At 44.7% G+C, this 14,333-nt stretch overlaps 1 protein-coding gene across 4 annotated transcripts in view; it reads left to right on the top strand.

The window, feature by feature from the left end:
* Positions 1 to 13,818, top strand: part of EPB41L4B (erythrocyte membrane protein band 4.1 like 4B) — a gene marked incomplete at its 5' end in the record, with an annotated part of 116,984 nt that extends 103,166 nt beyond the window's left edge. For 2 of the 4 annotated variants that reach the window (XM_081067674.1, XM_081067673.1), the window contains 4 exons: positions 2,120 to 2,236; positions 4,618 to 4,686; positions 9,900 to 10,045; positions 11,147 to 13,818. In XM_081067674.1, coding sequence (XP_080923800.1) covers positions 2,120 to 2,236; positions 4,618 to 4,686; positions 9,900 to 10,045; positions 11,147 to 11,216 — 402 coding nt within the window. In that variant the 3' untranslated portion in view covers positions 11,217 to 13,818. The remainder of the gene's footprint in view (positions 1 to 2,119; positions 2,237 to 4,617; positions 4,687 to 9,899; positions 10,046 to 11,146) is intronic. The other 2 variants (XM_081067676.1, XM_081067675.1) reach the window with 2 other exon arrangements.
* Between the last annotated feature and the right edge of the window lie 515 nt (positions 13,819 to 14,333).

The following is a 14,333-nucleotide window of genomic DNA, read 5'->3' as shown; positions in this document are numbered from 1 at the left end:
ATACTCCCTCACGTCTACCCCTCCTCTCTTTCCCTCTGACTTTTCTCTTCTGTCCTCAAACTGGCGATCTCTCTTCTTAGCTGGATGATAAGCCTTGCACATCTTCACCTTTGTTTGTCTAGGCCAAAAGCTTTCTGTTCCCCAAAGAGTCAGCTTTTGAAACTCAAAAGCCAAGTAGAACCTAGCTGCCTGAATGTGGGACAGACCTGAGAAGGAAAGGAAATACCAAGCGAAAAAAATTGAAAGGTCTTTCAATATAGTGTCTTATTACATGTGTTATCTTATTACCTGTTCATTTGCTAGGAATTAAGAGTGTTTAAATCCACTTGTTTAAATCCTTTTGTTTAAATTCACTCAGGTGCATCTTTAGAAAGGTCAGAGATGCTTGTCGGGTAGATCAACACTTCTTGACCACGAAAGTCCAATGCTGGGCAAAGCCTTAAGTCATTCATTCTAATCGTCACTTCAAACTTTTGGTGGGCTGTACACGTTTTGGCCTATAGGCAGTATGTCCATGTTTCTTGTATGTTTCGGTATGTTTTATACTGTATGAAACAATATGTTTCATGCTGAAACAGTATACTGACATGTTTCAGTATGTCCATGTACCAGATTTCATTTTCTTCAAAACTGAGTGTGTGCTGTTACATAGGCCCTATGATCTGGGGTCACTGGTGTAGTGGTTACAGCTAGGGCCCTGATGTACTGGGCATTGGTAGAAACTGAGCCTGAGGGCAGCCAGAATCCAGCTCCAGGCAGGCCGTGGCTGCCGTCCTGTGGAGTGGAGGATTTATCCTGAGCACCAGAAAGGGCAGTGGGGGGATTTTAAGTAGGCTGGGAAAACTGAACTGCAGGTGACTAATATAGACTCACTTGTTTCTGAAGAACAGATTTAGAACCAGTCAACAACAGGGTCTACACCCGTGGATGTAGACTTTACCAGTGCTATTTCTGCACACCCCAAATTTGAATAGTCACCCAAGGCTGTTGCGAAGGCCATTGTGAAATAATGGTTGTAAAAGCCCCTTGGAAATTGTCCAGGACTGCACAATGGTAAAGAGGACCGAGTCACATCAGTTGGGAGTTGGACAAGAGACCTGCAATTTTCTTGATCGTTTTTCAATGAAACTTACCCAGAGGCTGTACTTTATTCATTATGGCAGGATTATACCAATTACTTAAGGAAACTCTTGAGCTAAAAGACGCATGTGTTTATTCTCTAGAGTGAATGGTCCCTCCCTGAAACCCAAAGAAACCCCATCAGTGGCCCCCTCTCCTAACATGAGAGCATTCTCTCTTCACCAACCTCATCTTCACCGGTACACGCTTTTGGACCTCTGCTGGGTGCATGGCACTATTTAGTGCTAGGACGGGGAAACTCGTATCCCAAGTGACGTGGCGTTTTCTCACAATGCTTGGTAACTTGCAGCTAAGCAACAAGGTACCCCAGTGGCAATATGAGATGCCAAGGACGGGGCCCCTGGGTGTGGGAGGGGGGTTCAGGGCCAGTCATGACAGATGAAACCCTACACTGTGTTCCTCCTAGCTGATCGATCTCTTTCCTGGAGCACTCTGTTGGACACCTACTCACCGATACACCGTAATGCAGGCCCTTATTTAGCAGAGTGCAGGAGGCCATCCGGCCTGGAAGGCAAACCCTCTCAAGTGTGTGGCTACTCCCCATAGTGCCACCATGGCTGGCATCACTAATTCACCACAGCTCTCTTTTTGGCTTGGCCTGGGCAATGCCTCAGAACCCCCAACAGCACGCCAGGAAGCCACTGCCAGTCCTGTTCAGTTGGCACAGGAGATGGCCCTGACATGCCAGCCCCAGGAGTGGGGTTTTGATGTGGCGTCCTGTTCAGATAGTACAGAAGACAGATGAGGGCCGGAGAGGAGGAGAGAAGGTGGAGACAGGAGGGAGGAGGGAGGGACTAGATGCCATTTGGCCAGAGGCTGGAGGTAGGCTGCGGGTGAGGCTGGTTTGAGAGCAGCCTGGAGTTGACAGATCCGTCTTGCACTGTGCTATCTTTCTCTTCTTCCCCCTCCCTTATCTCCTCTTCCTCCTCCCTGTCTCTCACCACCTCCTCCTCCCCTTCTCTCCTCTCCTCGTGAGCAGGCAGAGCCCGCCAGCGCCCCCCACTGTGCCCACTCTCGCTGTTCTCCTCCACTCTCTCTCCCCATGAAGGAAGAGACCACTGGAGTTTGCATGTACCCTCCAATCAAAACGAGGCTGGTAGGTACCCTGGCAGGGAGAGGGGCCTGGCCAGGAGAGGCGAGGTGGGCAGGAGCCACCAGGCGGCGGCCTCGTGGGTGCGCCCGAGCGCCAGACCTCCCGAGGAGACTCACTGACAGGCGCTCTCACTCCAGGACGGATGCAGGGTTTGGAAATCAGCCAGCCCTGGTCCAACTGCCACACAGGGCTGCGGTCCTACCCCTCCCTCTCTAGGCCTCAAGAACCAGGCAGACTTTGTTTTCTTAAAGCTTTGTTGAGCATAGATGCTTTTCCCAGAAAGAAAAATCTTAGGTGCTTTGATATTGAAAATAAAAGCCTTTTAAAACTTGTCTTCCTGCTATTTTATCAAGATAATATGAGTACTACATAATGACTTGAAAGGAATCACCCATAACCCCAACCTATCACAATTATTTTTTTCATGTTTGCAAATATCATTTTGCTAACACGGATTCATATTCATTTATAATTTTACATAGTTAAATCATAGGATCCATGTCATCTCCTGTTTTTCACTTAAGGTTGTGTTGTTTCTTTCTTGTTCTTGTTACCATATTCTGTATGACTATTTATATTCCATCAAGTGAAGGGTCCCCCATTTACTCAACCAATTCTTTACCACAGGATGCATGCTTGGTTTCTAGTTTGTCACTATGGAGGGAACGCATGTAGCTGTTGCATCAGGCATTTTATTTTCTCAGGCTAGACTCTTCTGGGTTCAGTATGGCAACTTTGGCTATGTTCCCTTTCAAGAGCGGTTACACCCAGGGACAGAGCCATCAAGAGTGACTATGCTTGGCCACAGCTGAGCAACACAGAGTATAACTGTTGGAATATATTTTTTTCTTATTTAGAGCAGGTACAAAATAATCCTTTGGAATTGCCAACTTTCACATTTCTTGAATAGCAATAGTAAACGTCTTTCCCCTTCTACTTCCTGATGGTCTGAGAGGCTTATCTGCATGTTATTTTTAATTTTGCTGTTGGCCTCAGAACACCATCTTGAGCCATTAGGCCATGCGAAGAGAATGCATCACACAGCTTGGCACCCTGTCCTTCTCTTGCTGGGCTGTAGGCAGCCAGCAATCTGAGTTGGCACATGAGTCTTAAGGCAGTGTGGGGTCCATTCTGGGAATTTGGAGAATTGTAAAGAGGCAGAAGAGATTTTGGGGGGAAGGGAAGCAGGCTTATCCTGAACATCTCAGTGCACACTTCAAGGACACTGTCATCCCAGATCGGTTGGGTGGAGACCACTCTACCCATTCAGAAACCTCAGGAGATTTGGGTCTGGTCTGATGTGCTGTCGCTCATTCTTACCTGACTCCCCATTAGATTGACTCAAGAGCATCAAATAGCTGTCCCGGAGTCCATAGGCAGGACCTGTGAGACGCAAAGGGCTGTGGTGGCCTCAGTGTCTTGGCTGCAGCCCTCCAGTGGCAGGTGGCACAGTGTACATTCACCAGCCGATGTGTCCTGGGGGCTGCACACAAAGCTAGTTTCCGAGTCATCAGGTCTCTGGGCCTGCTGGCCGTCCTTTAGGCCAGCTTAAAGAAATAAGCGCCTTTCCTCCATTCCCTAAGGCCTGCAGGTCAAAGACAAAATGACTGAAGAGAAATAACGGGAGCAAAAGCCCTGTGGGCCCACCACTACCTGATCAGGCCGAGGCATTCACCCTCGTACAGAACAGCCGTGTGCTGTAGCCACCCCAGAACGAGGCATCTCTGCTCACCATGCCGTCTGTTCCCAGAGGCCATGGTGGTGGGATTTTCACATGTTTATGTGCGCTCCCTCTGTTGCCCCAATGTTACAGGGAGTCCAACAACTAAAGGGAACAGGTAGGGAATGCTTTTCTGCCCAATTAGCCCAGGCCTCCTGGTCCAGACTGATAATGTGATCTTAGGTAAGTCACTCCTCTGTGCACCGTGATTGACTGTCCCAGGATGTGACATCTCAGCAGCCTCGAGTCCTTTCCCCTCAGCTGCGGGGAAGCCATCAGCAACCACCCCAGGCAGCCTCATTATACACCCTGATCATGGCCTTTTGTGGATTAGGCCACACATAGAGCCCAGCATGACTGGGAGACCAAGGCAGATGCCAGGAAAGGGAGTTCCAGAGCGAGGTTAGCGCGGGCTGCCCCACAAACACGAGATTTCAGCCTGTCATCCCTGTTGAGTCCCGGTCTACAGTACAATGATGGGCACAGATACAACTTCTGGCAACACTCCTGAGGGACCTTTGTGTGTTTCCTTACACAAGCAAGGAAGTCTCTGCGTGTGTTCCCTTGAATCCTTCAGTTTGGTTTTAAAAGTGCGCTGCCAAATATTTCAAAACTTTGTGTTCTAATCTGAAAGTAACGTTCTTGTCTTTTCTCTTTTTTGAAGATCAAAACATTCCCGGCTGATACAGTGACCCCATTTCCTGATCCTTTCGTTACAGGGCCACAGTTTACTGTAAGTAGATCCAGAAAACTGATCCGTGTTTTCAGGCATTGTTCCCACGTGGCGTGCTTTTCTGTGGAATGCCAGGCAGCCATGCCAACAGCTTCTTTTGATCACTGTGAACTCTGTGAGGTTAGGAAGGAGCTGGAGGCTTGGGGGTCTCCATCTTTCGGTTATTTTATTGAGGCGAGCTTCACAAACATAAAATTAACCATTTAAAAGTGACAATTCAGTGACGTGCAGTACATTTATTTAGAGTCATGCAACTACTACCTCCATCTAATTCCAAAACATTTTTATAGCCCCCAAAGGGCACCTCGTACCCATTAATCAGTCAATCCTCACTTCCCGCCTCCCACTGGCCCCCTGGCAACCACCAGCCTGCATTCTGTCTCTGTGGATTTACCTAGTCTGGACATTTCCTATAAATGGAATCATATAATATGTGACCTTTCCTGCCTGGCTTCTTTCACTTAGTGTAATGTTTTCGAGGCCCATGCACGTTGTAGTATATATGAGAACTTCATTTCTTTTTATGGTGGAATAATATTCCATTGTATGTATAGACTGCAATTCTATAGCCATTCATTCGTTGAATGGAATTTGGGTTGTTTCCACCTTTTGGCTATTGTAAGCAGTACCCTGTGACTATGCATATACACGTATTGGTTTGAGTCCTTGATTTTTATTCTTTGGGGTTGGACCTGCGTCTTGATAATGGTGCGATCTTAGGTAAGTCACTGTACTGCTCTAAGCACCAGTCTCCTCTTATTTAAAGTGGACGCAGTAATATCCTCCTTGTATCCCGTGGAGGAAGGATCCAAAGGGATCCAGAACTTGAATGTACTTTACTGCCACCGACCACCCCACCCTGTCAAGTATGACCGTAGTTTCTCAAGGACGGAGAGGCAGAGTGGTGTCATTCACAGGAGCAGGTTGTCGTGACAAGCAGCTGCAAGGCCTCACCTCTCCCTGTGTGGCTGGCAGCTTATTTAAACTCTCTGCAAACGGCTGAAATGTTTTTAAACATTTCAATATTGTGGTTTCCTCAACTGCAGCATGAGAGAGTCCAATGATTTTTCAGGCTTCTTTTCAGCTGTGGAATTCTTTTCTTTCAGTGGAAGCTTGCGCAGAAGCTCAGTATATAATGAGCGTCTGTGTGGAGCCTGAGCAGGGAGTCCAAAGTCCCTCCTCTTTCCTCTCACCCTCTGCTCCTACCAGGGATAGAGTTTGTAATTCCCAGAACCAGATGCTTCCTAAGGCTCCTTCCAAAGGGTTTCTGGCCAATCTAGAGGATTGATGGGGTGGGCTGTGGGTGGCCTGCGGTAGCTCAAAGGACAGTCTCATGCGCTGGATGATGGTCACTGCCTGAGGTGGCTTCAGCCACATGGAGAGGGAAGGCATGAGTAGTGGCTGATTCAGGTTTCAGAGAACAAACAGATGGGAAGGTTTTCAGCATCCAGGCAGAGGCGAAAACAGTCTCCTAGAACATTCTTTTCTGCATTTTAAGAACCAGAGGGCAAAGATACAGGGACTGGGCCAGGCTGTTAAATGCTACTGCCCCATGTTCATCCTGCCCCTGCAGTTTTGCTGGGTATAGCTCCCCAGCTGGAAGCTCTGGCTCCTCTGCCCTCAGCTGGCCATAATGGGCACTCTGGCCTCCTGCCCAGTCTTGGCAGTGCCGTGAGACACCCAGGAAAGCCCTTCCTGAAAAGCTGGGGGCCAAGGTGGAGAAGGAAGCCAATGTCAGAAACCACGCTGGGACTTTTAAGAATTGGGCAAGAGTGGCTTTAAGGCAGCTGGAGCAGGCAGAGGGAACAGCATGAATCAGAATCCTGGGGCAGGAGGGATTCATCCTGCATTCATGTGACTGAAATGAAAGCCAGTGGGACGAGAATTCAGAGAGCAAGGTTGTGGAGCGTGAAAGAAGGGAGGGGAGGAAGGGACAAACACTGAAGAGGGGAAACCATGTTGGCCTTGTAGGCCACAGTCAGGACTCTGATGTTTATCCTAAGAGCAATGGGAAGCCTTTGAAGGACTTTAATCAGGGCCGTGACAGGGCAGGTGCATTTGGAAATATTCCCTGTGACAGCACTGGGAGCTTGGTCCAGTCAGAGTGGATTCAGGACAATAGTTTAAAAATCTAGGGCAGCAGTTCAAGGACAAGAGGGCAGAGAGCTTGACCCAGAGAAGTTTTGATGGTGGAGATGAAGAGAAGTACATGGATGGGGAGATATTTAGGAGGCTGGTAAGGAATTGGATTGGATAAGAGAAAGAGAGGATAAAGTATGGCTCCCAGATTTCTGACTTGCAGACCATGGATGGATAATGGGTTCATTCACTGAGATAAGGAAATCTGATAGAAGACTGGATTGGAAGGAATAATGAGTTTGCCTATGGCCATGATGTGTTAGAAAGGCCTTGGAAACATCCAGATGTAAACAATGAATGGGCAGTTGGCTATCCAAGTCTGTAACTCAGGGGAGAGAGACATTAGACTGGAGATAATAATTAGGGAGTTACTGACAGTCGGATAGTAACTGAAGCCAAATTCAAAGGCTTCAGCCTCCTAATTTTCTCACCCTGTGTGTCATGTTCTCTTCTCCCTACCAAGGTCAAGATATTTGACCTTGCTGAAGGGTTGGTCTTTCCACAGACCTACAGACCTATCCTGGCCACAGTTACTGGGGAGTTTAACAGTGCCAGGAAACTGTACAAAGTTGGTCTGGCAGTTGATTTGGCATTGACCTTGAGCCTGGTTTCAACAATGGGCTCCTTGCTTGATTCTAAAACCAGTTTCTACCTTATATTCATGACTATGAACTGGGTTTCTGCTTTATACTCAGCTGAGTTCCTTGATCCATCCAGGATGAGGGCCCCTGGCAGGCTCTAGTCAAATTAATGTCCAGTGTTCTTCTTCCCAACTTGGGTCTGTCCCTCTGTTATCTGCTTTGTTCCAGTGAAAGTTCATTCATTCGTTTGTGTCTTCTTTCAAAAAATATTAAAAAGAGGAGAACTCAGGGTTGAGGTTTAATATTAGTAATTTTCACTGCTCTCCAACATCGTTCTTAAGTGAAGCTAGCTTTTTTCTTTCACCTGGAATGCATGGTATTGAAGAATACAATGACTGGGGTGGCCGGATGGCTCAGTTGGTCAGAGTGTGAGCTCTCTACAACAAGGTTGCTGGTTCAATTCCCGCAAGGGATGGTGGGCAGCACCCCCTGCAACTAAGATTGAAAACGGTAACTGGACTTGGAGCTGAACTGCGCCCTCTACAACTAGATTGAAGGACAATGACTGATGGGTCCTGGAAAGACACACTGTTCCCCAATACCCCCCAATTAAAAAATTTTTTTTTTAAATACAATGACTGCTCGTGTAGTTAGGTGCCACTGCCTTGATTCAGGCTGAGGCCCTGGCACTTTAACCCACCATAGCCTTTGTGCCGCATTTCCCTCTTTTTCCAGAAAATATCAAAAGTGGCATCAAAAGCCCAACCTCCAACCCACTTCACTGAAGCAACAAAATAACATCTTACCCCAGCTCCTGTATCAGGAACCATAGGCTAAGCCATGCTTTATAATGACAAATTGAATTTCCTACTCTGCTACGTGGCTGTCATGGGTAGTCTGAGGGCTCTGCTCTAGGTTGTTCTCTTTCTGGGACCCAGGCTAAGGGAGCAGCTGCCATCTGGACCATTGCTAGTCACAGCGGCAGAAGGGGGGAAAAGGTAATAAACTACACACTGACTCTTAAATCTTTCAAAGGAAATGAAACATGGCACTTCAACCCACTTTTCCTTGGCCAAAGCAAGGCATGTGGCCACGCCTAACTTCAAAGAGGTTGGGCAAGTGCAGGGCTACCAGGTACCTGGAAAGGGACAAGCCAGAAAGAGCTGGTGAACCACCTGGCATGTGCAAGCTCTTTGTGGCAAACACCGCATACTGCTCCTGTTCTCATGGTCAGTTCTTTGGCACAGCTCCTTTCCAGGCCAGGTCAGTTCTCCCTCCGGAGATAGGTGTAAAACAAACAGAGGCTTGTATCTTTCAGCAATAACCTTTCAGGACCCCATCAAAGACAAGCCTCTCCCCATTGCTCAAGCCAGATATACCCATGGAGAACTATAACTGTACGTGATATTTTCAGTGGCTTTTGTGGTTCTCTAGGAGAGATAGCTCATCTTCTGTCCAATCACCACGGATATAGTGCTCATTTGAAGATGAAATCCTCTTCTTTAGAAAGCCCTGTGATAAATTTCTCTGAGGTTAGGGCCGGGAACTAATGTGAAAAATCAAGTTATAAAATATATAGCTGGCATTATCAAAAGGATACAAAACAAACAAAAAGCATGCATTGAGAAAATACTGAGGAAATATATTGACAATGACATTAAGGGATTATGGAATTTCTTCCTATATTTACTTTTATATATCTTCCAAGTTTTCTATGTAAAAGGAATAAGCATATCATTCTATTCAATGAGAATAACAGCAGTTATGCTCTCCAAATGAGGCAGTGTACTCTAGACCAGAAGTTCTCAAACTTTACCTTGTATCACAGTCACCTATAGGTCCTGTAAAAACACAAATCACCAGATTTCATCCCCAGACATTCTGGTTCCAAAGGTATTTGGTGGGGTCTGAGAATTTGCATTGTTACCAACTTTCAAGATAATGCTGATGTTGCTAGTCTGGGGACCATAATTTGGGAACCATTGTGATAGTGGTAAAAAAACGCCAATCATGGAGTCAACTCACTCTAGTTCTAAATACTGGTGAACACTTGCTGTGTGACCTTGGGAAAATACTTAACCTCTCTGAACCTCACTTTCCTTTTTCATAAAATCAGTTCTAAGCTGCACAGTTTTTTCACCTTTTACCATCTCTGAAATCAGAAACTCATTACAGTAGAGAGTGTGACAAAGTTTGAATGGCCACATTTTTCTTTCTCTGTGGCACATACAAAAATGGTATATCTTACAATTGACAGTGTCTAAGATGTGATGAAATATGATCTCTACCTTAAAGGATTGTCAAGAGATAATGTATGTAAAGTGCTTGGCATAGTTTCTGGCACAAAGTAAAATTATTTAATAAATGGAAATTGATTTTAGCTATTATTAAAAAAAATAACAGGAATTATATAGTAACGCTTACGGAGCAGCTGACAGTGTGAAAATGGAATCCAAATTGAGATTGATTTCCTCTTTTCTGTTTCCTCTCCAGGCAGACTTTAGAGACAGTAAATTACAGTGCTGTCCTGGCCAGTCTTCCCCGCTGATTCCAGCAGTGACCCTGAGGCCTTTGACAGAGACCATTTCCACAGTGCAGACCATCTATACCACACGGAAGCCTGTTTCTCTGGCAGCCAGGTGAGTACAGGAAACCAGGCATAGGTTTTCGGCTCATTGGGTTGGTGTTGCCTACAAACCTCCTGTCCATTCTTTTATTCATTTACTCTGTATTGATGGAAATGTCTTCACAGGCTAGACAGTATTCTAGATGCTCGGAGTGTACAGTGAATATAACAGATAAAAATCGTACCTGTTTGGAATTTACAATTTAGTGTTGGGGGAGGGGAGACAGACATTAAATAAGTGTGTGTGAATAAAACCATGAAGGGCAATAGGACATGCTGGGATCGACTCTCTGAGGTGGCATTGAAGCAGAGACCTGAAAGTAGTGAGGGAGCAAACTGTGGATATTTGGGGAAAGAGGATACTAGCCAGAGGGAACAGCCAGGTCTAAGGTTTCTGAGGTGAACAGTGCCTGCATGGTTAAGGAGAAATAAGAGGGCTGGTGTGGCTTTAGCAGAATAAATGACAGGAGAGCAGGCCCGTGAAGTTCAGGTTGGGGCAAGATTATATAGAGCTTTTTTAACCGTAGTAGATTGATAGTTGATTTTTACCCTGAATGAAATTATTTAAAAACTTGGTTATACCTTTAAAGATGTGTATTTCCGTGGTGGTGGTGGTGGTGGTGGTGGTGTGTGTGACAGATTCCATAGCTAGGCAACTGGTCCTGAGGGCCAAGAAGTCAGAAGCAACCTCTTAAAGCAGCCAGTTTTATTTTATTCAATTTTATTTATTAAAACATAGGAGGGAACTCTGGGAGAAAATGCATGCAAAACCAATTTATAGCATGAGTTCAAGAAATCGAACCCCTGGACATCTTTCGGATCATTCCAAAGACCCGTATTGACAGGTGGCTATGCACCAGCTCCTGTGCTAGGTTCTGGGGTTTCAGAGGTGAATGCTCAGAGGAGCGGTGCCTTGAGACACTCTCAGGCTGGTGAGGGAAGCCCTTAGGTAGCTAGACAACTTCTGGGCATTGCAATGATAGTAAATGTAGGGTATCTTTAAGGAGCCTTAAAGAGAAAGTGATCACGAACTGTGATCACGAAAGAATCTGGGAGACGATGCTTCTCGTTTGTGTGGGTTTACCTCACTATTTTGTCACCTACTCTTTTTCAGTGCAGAGACGCTCCGGCAGGAACTGGAGAGAGAGAAAATGATGAAAAGACTGTTGATGACCGAACTGTGAAATTCTCCCCTTGTTGCCTGGAGGATGGCATGGTGCCTTCTGTCGTTTTCGTTCTTCAGGCTTTGTGTGCTCACTCTAGCACAGCACACAAAAGTGTGCTCTGTTTGCCCAGGTCTCCATGGGTAGTGGACGCCAACTTCTGGCTTGACTTTTATTGGAAAAGTTAATTTAGGTCTCCCGAGTATTAGAGTTTTTCTACTACTCAATGTAGTTGAGACAGGACTTGTAAGCCTTGGAGAAGAAAAATGGGGAAAATGGGGATTCCTTTACAGAGGTACCTGTGTGTATATTAATAACCACAGGGATTAACATGGCGCAGAATCCTTTGCTATCAATCTCAACCATGTGATTTTGTATGATTGAAACTTACACCAAGCTTTGACTGTTTGTTAAAGAGTCATTTTTAATGAGAGAATAATTCTTTATTGCTGTTTTTTCAGTTACATTGGTAGATACACAGATCTGATAAAGTCCTTCACATTCATTTTTTACTCAGACATGAGTAGATAAACTAAAAAGAAAGTTGTTATCATCAGGATGGAAGGTACTTCAGCTTCATCTGAAACATAACTTCACTTGTCAGTTTGTTAGATACGATATTATTTGGAATACCTATAATTTATCATTGAACCCAAAGTAGGAAATTGTAGCTTAAATTGTCTAAAAATCCCTACAAGGTTAAGATGATTCAAAGTCAGGATTCATTTGGGTGTTCCATAAAGGGAAATTATTTCTAAAGTTGATCAATTCATATCCTGTTGATAGAACCTTGACCAGAAGAAACTCTGCTCTCTTTTTATATAGTTTCAAGAAATATGTTTTTAAATTTTTATTATGCTCTTGAACAAATTTGCAGGAATAAAGGAACCCCCTAACCACAAACTAGCCCTCTCAATTATTTCCCAAGTTTTCTCAGTAGATATGCACACATTTTTACATAGCTATGATCAGTGTGTGCATACTCTTTGGTTGTATTTCTCCACCTAACACATAGCTTCTCGTCAATGCAGATCCTGTTCTCACCAATTTAAATATCTTTATATCCATGTAACATGGCTAATCTCACTTCTCCCCGTTATTAGACATTTGAGTTCTATCCAATTTTTCACTCTTATAAATAGTGCTGCTATGACTGTCTTTGTAAAAAAATTTCCTTCCTTTGGGTTCTTCCCTTGGGAATATCTCCAAAGAGGGATTACAAGGTCAAAGAGCATGAAGTATTTTATAGCTCTTGCTTTATATTGCTAGATTGCTTTCTAGAAAGATCCAGTCTCCGGGTTGGAAGGACCTTAAAGGTCATCTAGCTCAACCCCCCTACCCAGTCTGAATGCTTGAATCCCCTTTACAATTTATGATGCCACCAGCAATGTATAAGCATTTATATTTACCAATAGCTCTGCCAGTATTGGGTTTTGCTATTTTTATTTATTTTTGCTAGTGTTATAATAGATGTGTATAGTTGTTCTTGAAAGGTTGTTTTATTTCCTTAATTACTAGCAAGGCTGGGCACTTTTCCATGTGTGATGATTAACTAGCTGTACTTCCTTGTGTGTAAAATGTCTATCCATTTCTTAAGACCACTTGATAAGTGGAATTGATCTCGTATATTTGTATCAGGACTGTATTTTTATTTTGTATTATATAGTTTGCTCTCCTGTCCCTATACTTAAAACTGAATGGTGCCGATAATTTGATACTAATGATTATTTAAAAAGAGCAATGCCTCATTTACTAGCATTGTTGTAAAATGAAGTATGTAAGCAAATATTCAGATAACAGGATTAACCCTTGAAGTGCTGAATCTTTAAACTATTGATATTTTTCTGAGGGAAATCTTTCTAAAACGTATTATACACATCCCTGCCTTAGTAAACAGAGTATCCTGGAGAGTATTTAACCTTTTCTTGATGAGTCATGGTCATCATTATAAACATGAGCCCCTTTTGTATCTTAGTGTGGTGCAGTGATGTCATCAGGGGCCGTATGTGGGGCTTGGCTTTGCCTTTCACAGACTATTGTACTCTTCTCATTGATGGCTCTTAACTGCTGTCTGCTCGACCAGTGAAGCCATCTGGGGCAACTGTGGTATTTGGGATCTTTTAGCCCCATGCTACATGACCCCTGGCTGTACTTTTGAAACAGCTTTAGCCGTTCTTTACCTTGTGCACATGATGCAAAATGTGTTCCTGTACAGTATGGGGGGAGATACCTGTGTCTGGGCCTGTCACCTCTTGCCAATCCAGCACCTCCTCCTCTCCTTAACTGCTTTCTGAGTCTTCTGCTCTTCACCTCCTGCTGTCTGATGGAAGCCTCCAGGGCAAAACAGAAGTTTTCGTGCAGAAGCCAGGAACCACAGGGTTACATCTGTGTCAGTCTGGCTCTGTTTCTGAGGAGGGATGCATGGGCTTTTTGGCCGCTGTTTTCAGGAGGCTCTGAGTCTCCTGCTTCTTCCCCCTACGTCCCCCTGGGTTCACAGATGTTTCAAAAGGTTGGTGTCACTGGAAGTCTGATCACAAACTACTTGGCTAATACTGTATATGAAAACCCAATACCTTTGGCAGCTCAACTCTAACCAGTAAAATCAAGAGGATTCCATTGTTTCAACAGTTGTCCTGGTTATTTGCCTATTTAAATGTTTGATGGGTGCTTGGCATTGTGACCTGAGGGATGATATGGGGTCGGGTGGATTCATAGGGATAAAAGTGAATTGGTATAATCGCTTCACCTTTTTTATATACTCAAAACCAAAACAACAGCACCATACAAACACACACACACACACACACACACACACACACACACACACACACAACTAATGTTCAGGGGAAATCAGCTTGCTGACATAATCAGTCCAGAGCAAAAGCTCCAGAGTGTGGGCCACAGACTCCTGGTGGGTGTGGAGAGCAAGTGGAAGGGGCCTGGTATGCCAGCAACCCACAGGGTGTGTGGATTGCAGACTTCGGTGTGTGGGCTGCAGACTTCATAGGAGATTCTTATGTTTGAAGATTTTAAAAATTAGGCCCTGTCTTAGAGCATTCACAAGATATCATGTGAATGTATCCAAACTGTATTATCCCCAAATAACACAGAAATATTCTGGTATCGTTATCTTTGTTT

Source organism: Rhinolophus hipposideros, assembly GCF_964194185.1.
Source record: "Rhinolophus hipposideros genome assembly, chromosome: 11".
NCBI classification, from domain to species: domain Eukaryota; kingdom Metazoa; phylum Chordata; class Mammalia; order Chiroptera; family Rhinolophidae; genus Rhinolophus; species Rhinolophus hipposideros.
The sequence above is the reverse complement of the archived record's forward strand: the minus strand, read 5'-3'. Positions and strand labels throughout refer to the sequence as shown.